Source organism: Bombus huntii, chromosome 2, assembly GCF_024542735.1.
Source record: "Bombus huntii isolate Logan2020A chromosome 2, iyBomHunt1.1, whole genome shotgun sequence".
Lineage (NCBI taxonomy): Eukaryota > Metazoa > Arthropoda > Insecta > Hymenoptera > Apidae > Bombus > Bombus huntii.
In genome coordinates this window covers 13,146,934-13,161,178 of record NC_066239.1, presented here as the reverse complement: position 1 = coordinate 13,161,178, position 14,245 = coordinate 13,146,934, and the positions used below count along the sequence as shown (strand labels likewise).

At 36.5% G+C, this 14,245-nt stretch overlaps 1 protein-coding gene across 14 annotated transcripts in view; it reads left to right on the top strand.

The window, feature by feature from the left end:
- The window catches only part of LOC126876727 (neurobeachin), a 412,554-nt gene that overhangs the window by 307,120 nt on the left and 91,189 nt on the right, over positions 1-14,245 (top strand). For 10 of the 14 annotated variants that reach the window (XM_050639624.1, XM_050639619.1, XM_050639657.1 and 7 more), the window contains exons 3-21: positions 1,637-1,763; positions 1,857-1,957; positions 2,118-2,213; positions 3,689-3,810; positions 4,317-4,443; positions 4,942-5,061; positions 5,196-5,342; positions 5,685-5,792; positions 6,793-6,933; positions 7,480-7,625; positions 7,739-7,952; positions 9,960-10,212; positions 10,300-10,442; positions 10,720-10,910; positions 10,991-11,099; positions 11,164-11,245; positions 11,340-11,656; positions 11,728-11,949; positions 12,204-14,028. In XM_050639624.1, the coding sequence (XP_050495581.1) occupies positions 1,637-1,763; positions 1,857-1,957; positions 2,118-2,213; positions 3,689-3,810; positions 4,317-4,443; positions 4,942-5,061; positions 5,196-5,342; positions 5,685-5,792; positions 6,793-6,933; positions 7,480-7,625; positions 7,739-7,952; positions 9,960-10,212; positions 10,300-10,442; positions 10,720-10,910; positions 10,991-11,099; positions 11,164-11,245; positions 11,340-11,656; positions 11,728-11,949; positions 12,204-14,028 (4,591 nt within the window). Of the gene's footprint in view, positions 1-1,636; positions 1,764-1,856; positions 1,958-2,117; positions 2,214-3,688; positions 3,811-4,316; positions 4,444-4,941; positions 5,062-5,195; positions 5,343-5,684; positions 5,793-5,833; positions 5,967-6,792; positions 6,934-7,479; positions 7,626-7,738; positions 7,953-9,959; positions 10,213-10,299; positions 10,443-10,719; positions 10,911-10,990; positions 11,100-11,163; positions 11,246-11,339; positions 11,657-11,727; positions 11,950-12,203; positions 14,029-14,245 lie in introns of those variants that run through there. The other 4 variants (XM_050639622.1, XM_050639651.1, XM_050639642.1 and 1 more) reach the window with 4 other exon arrangements.

Below are 14,245 nucleotides of genomic sequence, written 5' to 3'. Positions count from 1 at the left end.
ATTACACGACTATATCTATATATACCATCCATATTCCTTGTAGAGTACGGAGATGAGTGCTGCGAAGTATTGAACGTAATTTATGATGTAAATTTCTGTGTGTAATTTATACCGGGCCGCAGTACTTTCATTACTTTTAAATTCTTAATTGATAAACTGTTTTAAACGTATGGGATGAAATCGGAGTGGGAGAATTATCACGCGTCTTTGATTGAAAATTAAAGAGAAGAGAAGCTGTACGTTCTCTCACCTTCTTTTTTTTTCAATAGCTATTAAAACACTATATTTTAATTAGTCTGTGTACAGCAAATTTATTAGCGAAGAACAGAAGTATTCCAATAACCTTTGGGAGATATTACTACTCAATGTCTTGGGGTTCTATCTATGAAACTAATTAACTGAAACGTTGAACACTGTAAAGTAGAGACATAAAGTTTTGCTGTAAGACGTTAAAATTGCTATTTAAAAGTCAATCAAGCAAACCTGCACCAAACAACGTGTCAAGACTACGTCATTCGTTTTTAATTAACCGACATCATACACGCTACAAAGATTGTCACGTTACTAAAGCTAGAAAATTTTCCCAAAGTTCATTTTGTTTAAATTTCGCTCTTTATTCGCCATAGTTTCTCAACTTAGATTTAATTCATCGTAATTATTCAGGAAAAGGATCGATTTACTTACGGCACGAGCTCGTTTATCCTCGCATCGGTATCGATAGAATTGTCACGAATCCCCAAAGAGACCAAACCTCGAATGTTCTACACAAAACGTCTTTCCCTCGGGGATTAACTCGAGTTGCGGCGCCCCTTTAATTCCATGCACGTACGAAAAACCACCCTATCGCGTTATCCGATATACATAGGATACCCTTAAACTCTCGTTCGGCGAAACTTCGGAAATTCCAAGCCGGTGAAATTTCCACCGCATTTTCGGGATTTCAACGGTGTCGGCGGTCGCTGGATGCTTTTCAGTTTGGCCTCCTCTTGCTTTCCACGATTATGTCGCTCCGTGACGTCGCTCACGTATTAGTAACGGATTAAAAGCGAGTTCGTTCGTTGGTTGTTGCTTCACTTCTGATCTCTTATCCAATGACTAAGCTTGGATAACTTTAACCAATAGCGCTGTATAATAATTTGGATATTAACTACCACCACTAAAGTAGGCCTTATGGTTGCCGATGCAACTCGCGTTAATGTATCGTTTAATACTTACGTAACTCGTGATTGGGTATGGGTTTTGGTATTTGTTATAGTTCAGTGGAAGAGGTTGTAAGAACGGGCTCATTTAGATTAACTTGCAGTATGGAAGACCATTTTTTAAGAAACAGCGTGCAGCATTTGTTGTTGTAAAAATTTCATTATATTTTTTCAAGTCACGTACACGTATCGCAGCAGAGAATAAAGTTATAATTATTCTGCTTAATTAATTAGGCTAAAGGGATTATACCTTTAAGAATTTAAAATACCTGAATAAATTTCAAATTCTCCAGATCTTGACTTACACTCGTACGATTTTCAGTCCGTCGTGTGAAATTGCAATTTTTTAAAAATATTTTTACACTTGGAAAATACATTCATGGCAATGAAATGATACTTTTATTTTTCTCATGTTTTGTATCTTTTGTTTGTTACAGGCTGAAATATGGAGCGTGTTCATCGCTATTTTAAGGAAGAGCGTGCGCAACTTACAAGCGTGTACAGACGTAAGCCTCATCGAACACGTGCTGCTTCGGCTGTCCCGCGCTGAAACTGTCGTCGCAGGTAAATCCTTATCAAACGATTCTAATCCTGGTCGCGTCTATAATAGTCCATACGTGCAATTTACACAACAAGCAACGTTCCTCTGTTCGATAGATCTACTGATCGACATGCTTGGAGTGCTGGCCAGTTACAGTATAACGGTGAAGGAGTTAAAACTTTTATTCGGCGCTATGAAAGCTGTAAAAGGGAAATGGGTAAGAAGGTCCAAAAGATATAGAAATACAAATTTTCTTTCGAAAGAGAACTATTCACGTTCAAAGAAACTGACGAAACTTTCCTAAGACTTTTGAGTAGAAGTTTATATCTTGTATGATGTATTGTGTAGAATTTTTGTTGTATTCTTGTATGTCACAGCCACGACACTCGGCAAAACTGTTAAACGTTCTTCGTCAGATGCCGCAACGGAACGGACCCGACGTGTTTTTCAGTTTTCCCGGCAGAAAGGGATCGGTAAGTCGATTTTCATCCTTCTCTCAGCCGTTCCTCTCCGGCACCGGATATTCCTGTTACGACCTCGCGGAAGATGCCATTCGATTCTGAACTCTATTAAACTTTCGATAAGAAAATTCGCCTTGTTTCATGGAACTTCCACTCGCGCTTAATCCGTCGAATCAAATGACCTATTGATTCTTCGTCCAGTCGAACTCCATAGACGAACAGCTGGAAAATCATTCGAAATTATGGATGAACCTAAAACTCGATCAAGATTAAACGTATATCTTTTTAAACGTAAAGGATAGAATCCAAGACGTAGTTCGTAATAATTTGAAACAGTTTCCGTACGAGTAAATTTTTCTAAGACTCCTTGAATATTAAGTAGATATATCAGATTTTTTGGATCTTGACACTTGATTCATCTTGCATTTCAAAAATTTCTTATTTCAATTCCCTTTTCTCTAAAAAAGAAATAAAAGCGTTTGATTTATGTAACACAGAATCACCAATGTACGAGGTGCCAAGTTTTGGAATTATGTTCCACTTCTTAAAGCTATAAGAATTATTCCTTTCAAAATTAAACAAAGCTTTTTTCAAGCTTGCACATTGAAGAGAATACTTGAACAAATTTCTCTAGTATTAGAATAAATGTTATTTTAGCATCGACATAGCAATCCATTTCATGATCGAACAAAAAGACGAATGTAGAGCAAGAACATAAAACTCTCTGTGAAAATCCATCGGAACAGATGTCGTCCGGTGCAGACGTTGGTAGCTATTCAATGAGTTTTAGAGACAGAAACTTTCGATATGACAGAAAATGTTAAGGAAAAGAAGTTTCTTATTCGGGGGAACTGTTTCGAGCGTTTCCTTTAATATATAACTTTGAAAGAGTACAAGTCAAAGGGGAAGCGTCTACTACGAAGTTTGAATAAAGTTTTTATGCAGCGAGTACATACTTAAGACAGAAATTTTAATTCATCGAGTAAAAATTCAAAATTTAGCTCATTTTAAACGAGCATTTCGTATATCTTCATGAAGATCGTAAGCTGTAAGTCATTTATTAAAAATTATATAAATATGAGGAAGAAAATGAATATTCGTTAAAAATACACACAACATATTGCCAAAGTTTAGCAGCTTATTTTCCAAATACACCTATACCTAAACCTAATTATCGTGAATATATTATATATATATTATAATATAATATATATTATAATAATTATTATATTGAAGAATTGCACCATATTGGAAAACTGCACGATCCATCCATGAAAAACCTAATTTCATTAACATAACATCCTCTTCAGACAAGATCACATCAATTATTAAGTAGTTTTTGACGTCTTTCTATGTCAGAAAACCAGGAGGTATAAATAAATAGCTAGAACCAGTATAAATGATAAATAAAGTACCTATCTATAATATAATATAATAAAATTCTAATTCTACTCGAGCTTATTTAATTATTTCTGCAACTTTGTCAGGCGATCGTCCTTCCGCCGCTCGCGAAATGGCCACACGAGAATGGATTCACGTTTACCACGTGGTTCCGTCTGGATCCTATCAACTCCGTTAATATCGAACGAGAAAAGCCGTACCTCTATTGGTAAGTGCTCTTACATCAAGCCCTCTTGCGGGAACACTCTCTCGAATCGAAGTGGCCTGGCTAATACTGGCTACCTTAAAGAATCGTTTACGTTGCCGTCTTTCACGAACGAGAGAAAGAGAAATACACGGAACTTGGAATAAAACAGAGGAAATTGGGGCCAGGGGAAAAACGCGCCGATCAAATTCCTTCATGTTCGACCGTTCGAATTTGATTAAACGCAGCTCCGTTTGAGTTAGCGCGAAAAAAGGGATTCCTATTCGAACGTTGCATCGTGCAACAATTTGATCGCATTCCGTCACGCGGAAACAATTCGATTCCCATACAATCGACAACTGTTGTTTCCGTTTACAAAGTACATCGTTATTCGGAAGAATAGGAATAAAATACAGAGGATCGAAGCCGTGTAGAGCAGAAAGATCGTTGATGAATTTTTATTGACATTCCAGATATTTCTAGTCGGCACCATTTACGTTCACAAAGCTTGTACGTTCCTTTGTTCGCAGTTTTAAAACTAGCAAGGGAGTAGGGTACTCCGCGCATTTCGTAGGGAACTGCTTGGTCCTCACATCTATGAAAGTGAAGGGCAAGGGCTTCCAACATTGTGTCAAATATGAATTCCAACCACGTAAGGTAGGCCACATTTCTATGTTAATTTTGTGGAAATTTATTTAACATATTCGGTGTTAAGATCAAAGTACGATGTAACTCGAAATTTACATTAGAACATTTAATTCTTTCATTCCCAAATTATTTAGATATTACAAACATTTGTGTGTAACTTTCTTACTCGTCGTATGTTTCTATTGATCATATGATCGGTAAAATTTATATGAACATTGTGATAAAAACATTATGGAAACATGGGCAAGGAATATTTTAAGTAGAATAAGATATGTCTGAAGATAGAAGCATAGTATTTCATAATTCTAAATGTGTATCGTGCACTTATCATGGGAATGAAAGTGTTAATCGTATAAAACTTCACCACTTTTTGTAACATTTCTTCCGTATGTGTTGTCAGAATATTTAATAAAAATTGCTCCTGTTAAATCTCTTTACAAAACGTTCAACTCAAGGACAGTTTATTCGAAACATTTTCAAGAGAACCAATAACGTTTACTTTCACAGTGGTACATGATCGCCGTAGTGTACATATATAATAGGTGGACGAAGAGTGAAATTAAATGTTTGGTCAATGGTCAATTGGCTTCGAGTACCGAAATGGCGTGGTTCGTTTCGACAAACGACGTAAGTAAATTTACGTATTGAATATAATTTCGCCTATTAATTTTACGTGTTTGAAACGCATTGAAATTGTGGTCTCTGGCTATGAAATGTTGATCGAAAATGAAAGGAGCTATATAGCACGTTCTTCTTTGCAGCCGTTTGACAAATGTTACATCGGAGCTACACCGGAACTGGATGAAGAGCGCGTGTTTTGCGGACAAATGAGCGCGATTTATCTGTTCAGCGAAGCTCTGACGACGCATCAGATATGCGCTATGCATAGACTGGGGCCTGGATATAAGGTACATTGAGTTTAGGAACATAAAACTTTGCATAGATAACAGGCTTGAAAAAAATTCTTCCATTAAACTTTCCTTCTTCGTTCGTAATTATGGATACATGTTCTAGCTAAATATGAATTTCTTTTAAATAGAATTTGCGCTCTAGTAATTCAAAATATAGAGAATTAACATAAAAGCAGATTATAATTGTGAAAGAAATTCCTTTCACATATTTTTTTATGAAGATCTTTAATTTTCTGTGATACTTTCTCCGTGTTCTTCACAAAGGCATCTGGAACTCGGATTTATGTAGATTCATTAGATATTCAACATTCCGTGTTCCCATTCCCGTTCTGTTCACAGAGTCAGTTTCGTTTTGACAACGAGTGTTACCTGAATCTGCCTGACAATCACAAAAGGGTGAGTGATGAGCCGGAGCTCACGAGCATGGTGGACCAAAGTATGCAAACTGTAAGCATTTTTATTTTCTTTTTCTCCCGTTTACATTTGATTTGCACATTGTTTAATCACTCTGTTACTGCGTTCGAGTTTCGTCAGAGGTAATTACCCCGATTATCGACCATCACTACGAATATCTTTTCCCCAGAACGTCACGTTCCGTTGGACGTTACTGCGATTCATAACGTTTGTATCTATCCATTGCATAATTTGCTTCTATTTGTGGATTTTTCTCTTTTTCGTTTATTACACACACGACTCGTTACTCATACGAGCCACAATTTTCTGTTTTGCCTGATGCTTTCTTACGATGTAGGCCTATAGCAAGACCCTGATTAATTTATAGCCTATTAAACAGTTAAGTTTTTTCATAAATCTGTCTGTTTAATCATTTTGCTGTGATGTGTGTATTTTCGTAGTAAAAGATTTTTCATAGGTTGTACGGACGAACATATACTAAGTTATACCTGTCATACTTTAGTTAGTATTTCTTTAATAGGCTGCGGATGTTTATTCATTTATGAGAATTCTAAATATGCAAATATATGTAAAATATCCAAAAGTAAAAGTTAAGGAACAAATCACTGTTTAGGATCAGAATATGAATTTGCATAAAAATCTGCAGTCTAGTTATTAGCAATGGACACTGCGACTAATGGATATCCTGAGTTTGGAAATTGTTTTAAGTCCGTAAGCGTCCCTCTGAAGATTTAACACAGCCTGTCTGACCTAAAATCACGTTCAGTTCGGTTTATGATGTGTGGCACGTTTGTCCATTTAACATGTAGATATTAATTTAAATAGTTATGAAAATTTACTTTGAAAGTCTACTTTTCTACTTTTTAATTTCCAATATTAATCTATAATTGAAAATGACAAATTTCCACAGGTAACCATATTCATTTCTGTTTGGTAGGCTTTCAAAGATAAATTGTGACTTGTTGTAGTGGAATGATTTTACGACATGCAATTAGAAAGACACATCGACGGTATTAACAACGCTATTTTATAGGTGCTTTACGATGGTAAGCTGTCGAATGCGATTGTGTTCATGTACAACCCGGTAGCAACGGATTCTCAACTATGCTTGCAAAGCGCACCGAAAGGCAACGTCTCCTATTTTGTACATACACCACACGCCCTTATGCTGCAGGTATGATATCGAACACGCTATACTTGTAATTAAATAAAAAAAAAAAAAAGATAGGACGCTCGGAAAATGTCATTCATCTAGCAGTCTTTTTTTTTTTACAAATTTTCATGTAAAAGCATTTTTCGCTGTAAGGCACGACGTTTTTCATATCGTAAACGAATGACACAAAAATTGAATTTTTCCCTATTAAAATGTTTTTAATCTTTTATGTTATTTTATAGTTTAATAGTTTGAAATATTGAAAAGAAAATAACTTCTAGTTAGTAGTTTCTAGTAGAAAGAAAATTGTTTGAAATATTGAAAAAGGAAATAACCCTAGTTTCAAACATTCAACCTGGATACCAATACAAAAAAAAATACTTTATAATTCATAAAAAATAAAAATTCCAGTGATTTACACTCGAATGCAGGCTGTCTCTTTGATACAAAAATTTAAAAGTGTTGCTTTTCTGAGCGTCCCAATTTTTTTGGTCCTTTTTTATTTTGCAACCGAATGTAGAACATCGAACTTGGAAAACATGCGAACATTTTACTGTCTATTTGTAGGATGTTAAAGCTGTCATCACGCATTCCATTCATAGCACGTTAAACTCGATTGGCGGCATTCAAGTGTTGTTCCCTTTGTTCTCGCAACTAGATATGCCTTACGATTGCATAGCGCCCAACGATGTTAAACGAGATCCAACGTTATGGTAAATATCTACCAAAACTCTTCACATCGAAATTTTCGATGGAACAAGTATTCGGCTTGTATCATAGCCGAATCATGTTTCTCGATCATATAACACGACAACTTGAATTTTAGTTCGAAACTGTTGGGGTTTATTTGCGATTTGGTGGAGAGTTCACAAACCGTTCAACAACACATGGTACAAAACCGTGGCTTTCTAGTGATCAGCTATATGCTGCAGAGAGCGAGCAGAGACCATCTAACTACGGAAGTTCTCGCGTCCTTTTTGGAGCTCACGAAACATCTGGTTACCTGTCTCAGCGCTAACAGCGACTTGTTATTGAAACAGGTATCGATTTAGTCATTAGTTTAGTACTCGTACGAATTAGAATTAAATTAACGTTAAGAGTAATTAGCGATAAGTTGGATGAGAGGTAGAGATCATTGAAGGTAGAATGGAACTTTCGATGGAAATCGGAGTTCAGTTGGGTCCAAGTAGATTTACGGAAGTAAGAATGGGCAAGCTTAGTTTGCACGAAAGTAATAAAATACATATAACGTATATCGTAAATGTATTTGTACTAGGCGAATACACATCGTTTATCAAAATTAGCTAAAACAATTCATCTTTGTATCCATTTATAATTTATTCGATAATTTTAGAATAATATTTTCTAATTTGATCTATTGAAGATACAATTTTGTGTAATGAATCATTGATGAAATTTATTTTTTTCATCCTTTTTGACATAATTATTCATTTTTACCCATATTTTATAGGACGAATTATTTTAGCTAACATATCTTAAGAATTCAACATAAATTTTAACTCAATTAAATTGAATTAAAGCATACTACCAACTCTACTACGAGACATATGGTTACTCTCATAATTAGAAAATCACATTGTGTTATTAGGGTTTGTATCTAAATGTAATAGCGTAGGTACATTTAAGCTCCCTAGTAAGTTCATCATTGAAACATTCTAGAGAGTTCTCCCATAAAAATTTCGTATGTTATGATACATTTACGTAACTATTCCTCGTTCTCCATTCTCCTCTTTTTGTTTTACCCACGATACAGTATACAATAGCATGAACGAAAGAACTATCAAACGCAGTTCTAGCGTATTATAATTTACTCTCTCTCTCTCTCTGCCTACTCCATATATAATATCTGTTGCAATAGCTTGTACGATAAAAACTGCTCGTAGATGCTCTGTATGTTATATGCTATTTATAACGTATGTGTACATATTTTCGTTCATTCGGGTTTGATCCGTTCACACACAATGCATTACGATTTCAAGCATGTACTATTTATACTTTTTCTCATGGAAACGACATTATGCTACCCGAATCTTTGGATCGCATGCAATCTACCGACTTTTAGGCTTCCTGATTTCATAATATGGCTACGCAAGACTATATATTTTTGTTCACACTAAATATTTGCTTCCATACGAGAATCTATCTACTTCTATTGTTTTTTGCAACGCTGAAGAATATTATTATACTCTATTTGCTGTCTGACCGATCTGTCTAAGTTTCTATTTCGAAACGGTGCTACATGAGAGCGTACTTACTGACAATTTTGACTTTTCGTTCGAATCTACAATACTTCGCTTCATATTCTTCTATCGAGGATGCCTATCGCCTTCAGGAAAGCTGTTTCATTATTTTCTTTCTATACGCAAAGTTCAAATATTGGGACATCCTTTTCTCGCGGTGAACAGCTAAATCATGAAAGAAAGGAAGACTTCTATCTCAATATTTGCTTATAAAAGTATATTTATATGGTCTGAAATATCAAAAATTAATATTAAAATTTATAATTCATATACGTCCTGTGGAATATTGATTGGTTCTGTGATTTTTATGTAATTTTTCAATTTGTCTCAATATTGCCTTCAGAGCTACCAAATTCTCAATATTGATTTTTCGATGCATGAATGTTTGACATGAATTGTCATCTCTATTCTCCTCAATCTACTTTTCTTTTTAATAATGTGTCGCAAACTCTGTACGATGAATTTATCGGCACTCTCAGTTTCTTTCTTATTTTCAAATTTCCCTCCTATGTATTTTCCATTCTACGGTATACATATATACCCTGCTGCACAGTTCTAAATGTTAAGTTCCTATTTTAAATTCACCATAACGAGACTGTATGCTCGATATAACGAGCAAAATATTATTATCCGCTGGTACGATTATTTAATTTCCATCCGTATCCATGAAACTGGAGAAATGTATCTAAGAAGCAAGAACAAAAAGACCACGTAAACAAATAAGGAATACATAAAAGTCGGCTAGATTGGTGTGTCCGAAGAACAGGCAGATCCATGGTGATGTAGTTGTTTTACTTTTCATTCCTAACATGGCAGCTATTGGACCACGTACTTTTTAATGCCGCTCTGTGGATTTATACACCGGCGCCGGTGCAAACGCGGCTCTATTCGTACTTGGCCACAGAGTTCCTCAGTGACACCCAAATATATTCAAATGTAAGGAGAGTCTCCACAGTATTACAAACAGTGCACACGCTTAAGTACTATTACTGGGTTGCCAATCCGCGAGCGAAGAGTGGAATCACACCCAAAGGACTTGGTGAGTAATTTTGAATACATGGAAATATGTATTTCCATAGGGTTCGATAGGTTATGGTGGATTTATGACGTTTTCGATTCATTGCAGATGGGCCGCGACCTCAACAGAAGGATATTTTGACAATACGTTCTTATATTTTGTTATTTCTGAAACAACTTATTATGATCGGGAATGGAGTAAAGGATGACGAGTTGCAGAGTATTCTGAATTATCTGACGACAATACACGAGGTATGATGCTCGTAATTGATTGTGTAAAAATGCTTTTGATGACATAAAGTTTAACCTTAACCTTTGATGAAGGATAAGAATAGAAAAATAAAAAGAATTAATTTTGACTTGTCTTTGTTTCTGTATGTCTGTTACTTACATTTGTTTCTCGTATTGTTTCGAATGTTGAAATAAAGAGTATTAAAGTTTGAAAAAAGAAGCTTTTTGTTTCAAATATTATAATAATAAGAGTAAGTTTGTTGATCCCGCCAATAATGTAATTTATATCTTTTCACAGGACGAAAATCTACACGATGTTTTGCAAATGCTTATATCATTAATGTCGGAGCACCCATCGTCGATGGTTCCAGCTTTCGATGCGAAGCAAGGCGTCAGAACGATTTTTAAGTTATTAGCGGCGGAAAGCCAATTAATACGTTTACAAGCTTTGAAGTTATTAGGATTCTTCTTAAGCCGCAGTACACACAAGTAAACAAATTCAATAAATTAATTAAAAAAAAGGAAAGTATTTATTTGATAGCTATTAAGATTCATTTTTCGAATTCCAGACGAAAATATGATGTTATGAGCCCTCATAACTTGTACACATTATTGGCCGAAAGATTACTATTGAACGAGGAGACATTGTCACTACCCACCTATAATGTTTTATACGAGGTACTATTTTCAGTAAAAATTTAACTAATCAATTACTATTCTAATTTATACAATATCCTTTCAGATTATGACAGAGCACATTAGTCAACAGATCCTTTATGCCAGACACCCTGAACCAGAGTCCCATTATCGTTTAGAAAATCCAAGTAAATCATCAAATCAGTTAATTTAAAATGATAGGATTATAAATCTATATAAAAGCATATCTCATGATATTAACAATTACATACATAATTGCAGTGATTCTAAAGGTAGTAGCGACGTTAATTCGACAATCAAAGCAAACGGAGCAACTGTTGGAAGTGAAGAAGCTGTTCCTCTCGGATATGACATTGCTGTGCAACAACAATCGAGAAAATCGTCGAACTGTTCTACAGATGTCTGTATGGCAGGAGTGGCTAATAGCCATGGCCTACATTCATCCGAAGAACACGGAAGAGCAAAAGATCTCGGATATGGTGTACTCGTTGTTTCGTATGCTTCTGCATCATGCTATAAAACACGAGTACGGTGGATGGCGAGTGTGGGTAGACACTCTGGCCATCGTGCACTCCAAGGTAAATATTCTAACATTGTGGACAAAATTAAAGACAATTCCTACGGTAAGGTTAACGTTGCACTGTTCCAGGTATCCTATGAGGAATTCAAGCTTCAGTTCGCTCAGATGTACGAACATTACGAGAGGCAACGATCAGATAACATTACGGATCCCGAGTTAAGACAGCAAAGGCCAATCAGCACTATCTCCGGTTGGGATCAACAACATTCAGGGAATAATGGATATAGCAAACCATCACCCTGGGGCAATCAACAGAACCACGAAGTGCAACATGTAGAAAGGAATTACAAGGTTGGATATCAAGTTTTTTTAGGATTAAGCTATTTATGGGGCTTACTATGTTAGTTAAACTCGTGTTTGAAGATTCTGCGGTTTAAGAAATGGAAAAAGGGAATAGATATTTACATGGCCGAGAAAGTAGGAATATTTCATCCTACTATTTTCTGTAGATGACGAACAAATATAAAATACCTTCTTGAAATAAATGATATATAAGCACTAGAACATTAATTGTACTATGTCATGATAACTAACTCCATCTCCAGGAGTTCGATGCAACCGAGAGCAACGACCGTTTGGAAGAGTCCTGCAGCTGCGACTTGAACTCGATAGACAATACTGAAAGCGATGGCAGTCCAGCGATCATCAAATCGCACAGCGAAACCCTGGACACTGCTCAGTCGAGCGAAGCGATATCCCTGGACTCCAGACTGAGTGACAAACCAGAAACACCGACAACAGCGCGTGAACTTCATACGGACACGCCGACAATTCTCGAAGAAGGAAACAGCGATGCTGTCTCTATTCCAACGACTCAGGAGACCAGCGAAGCGATATCAATAGAGAGCTCCAGTGATTTCTATAGCGAGGTTCATAAGATCGAAGGTTCCAGCCCGGATTCCTTAGCGGTGCAGGAAGTCCTGAAGAAGGACGACGATCCTTCAGAACAGAAATCACAGGAGGAAATCGTCTCTCAATTATCTCCCGTTGAAAAGATGGAGGAAAGTGTACAAACTAAACAGGAAGACATTGAACAGATGGAAGAAACAGCATCGGTATCTCAAGACAATACAGATGCGTCCGGTACTGGTGTTTCTAGCGTACAGAAGTCGCAAGATGATGAAACTGAACCTGAAGGTGAGGTTGAAGCTGAAGCTGAAGCAGAAGCCGAGGCGGAGACCGAAGTTGAAGCTGAGGTTAAAGCTGAAACCGAAGTCGAAGCTAAGGTAGAAGCTGAGGTTGATGCTGAAACCGACGTTGAAGCTCCTACAAAACAAGTTGATGAAACGTGTAAAGAAAAATCAAACGTGGAAGATAAAGTCACTCCCAGTGATGAGATTTCTTCTGACGCGGCAGAGGCTTCCGAAAAAATGGAACAAACTAGCAAACAGATAGTAGAGGAAGATTCCACAGACGTTGTTGTTTCAACGGAACAGATTGATTCGGAATCAGTGCTACCTATTTCCTCCAGCGAGACATCAGAGCCATTGACCATCAAAGACATCGAGAAGCTGCAATTGGAGAATGATCGAGAAGTGATCGACAGCGATACCTCAGAAGCGTATTTAACACCGACGGAGAACCAAGACAATTTGGGTGATATAAAGTCGAAGGAGACGGATAAAATTGACGACAATGTTAACGAGGACATTGAACTCACGGAAAAGACAAGCGTCGACATTGAGAATAGCGTTGAAAACGATACCGAGGAAACCGTGAAAGATTCCAATTGCTCAACTAGCGTAATAGAAAATATCGAGACCGGTAAGACGAAGGTAGATGTAGAAGACAAGAAAGTGGAAACAGTAGTGACTAGTGAGTTAAGTAGTGAGAAATGCGCCGTGAACTCTGTAACAGAGGACAAAAGTGCTGTTATTAATGATAACGAGGAGAAGGTAACTGAAAAACATTCAAGGGTGCCGTCCACTATTTCTACTAACGTAAGTGATAATCAGTCAGACATTCCGGTGAGAACTGAAACCGAGGTAGAAGTAACAGATAGTGTTTGTAGTAATAGCGATATTCAAAGTTCTGTAGATAATGTGACGCAAGTGCCAAATCCTAAACAGCAAATTCCAACAATATCTACGGTCTGTGATGCAAATAAAAATATGCCCGACGGTGTGCCTCAAATCGTTAGTTCTACAGTGGTTGCGAGGGATAATTCGTTATTGAATGATTTAACTCCGGATCACGTAGATGCTCATCGCAGATCCAGCTTACCAGCTGTATCCACCGAGACAACCACCGATGATAATCTAAACAGTAACGAACCTCCTTCTTTACCCGTACCCTTGCGTAAAACATCGTCGCCACAGAAACGACCAAGGAGTGCCTCAACGTCCACGCAAGTGGATCCCAATCATTTCGGTGAGAATTTCCATAACATGTTTATTCTTTGCTTTCTGTTACCTAATTATTAGATCGTGGATGTTTATGAAAATTTATATTTTTGTGAATACAATTAATTATTTTCGATATTGTAGACCTTTGAGTTTCCATAAATACATAAACATTCGCAGTTTACTAATTATTTAATCTATTATATATCATGTATTCAGCACATTATACAAAACTGTTGATATTT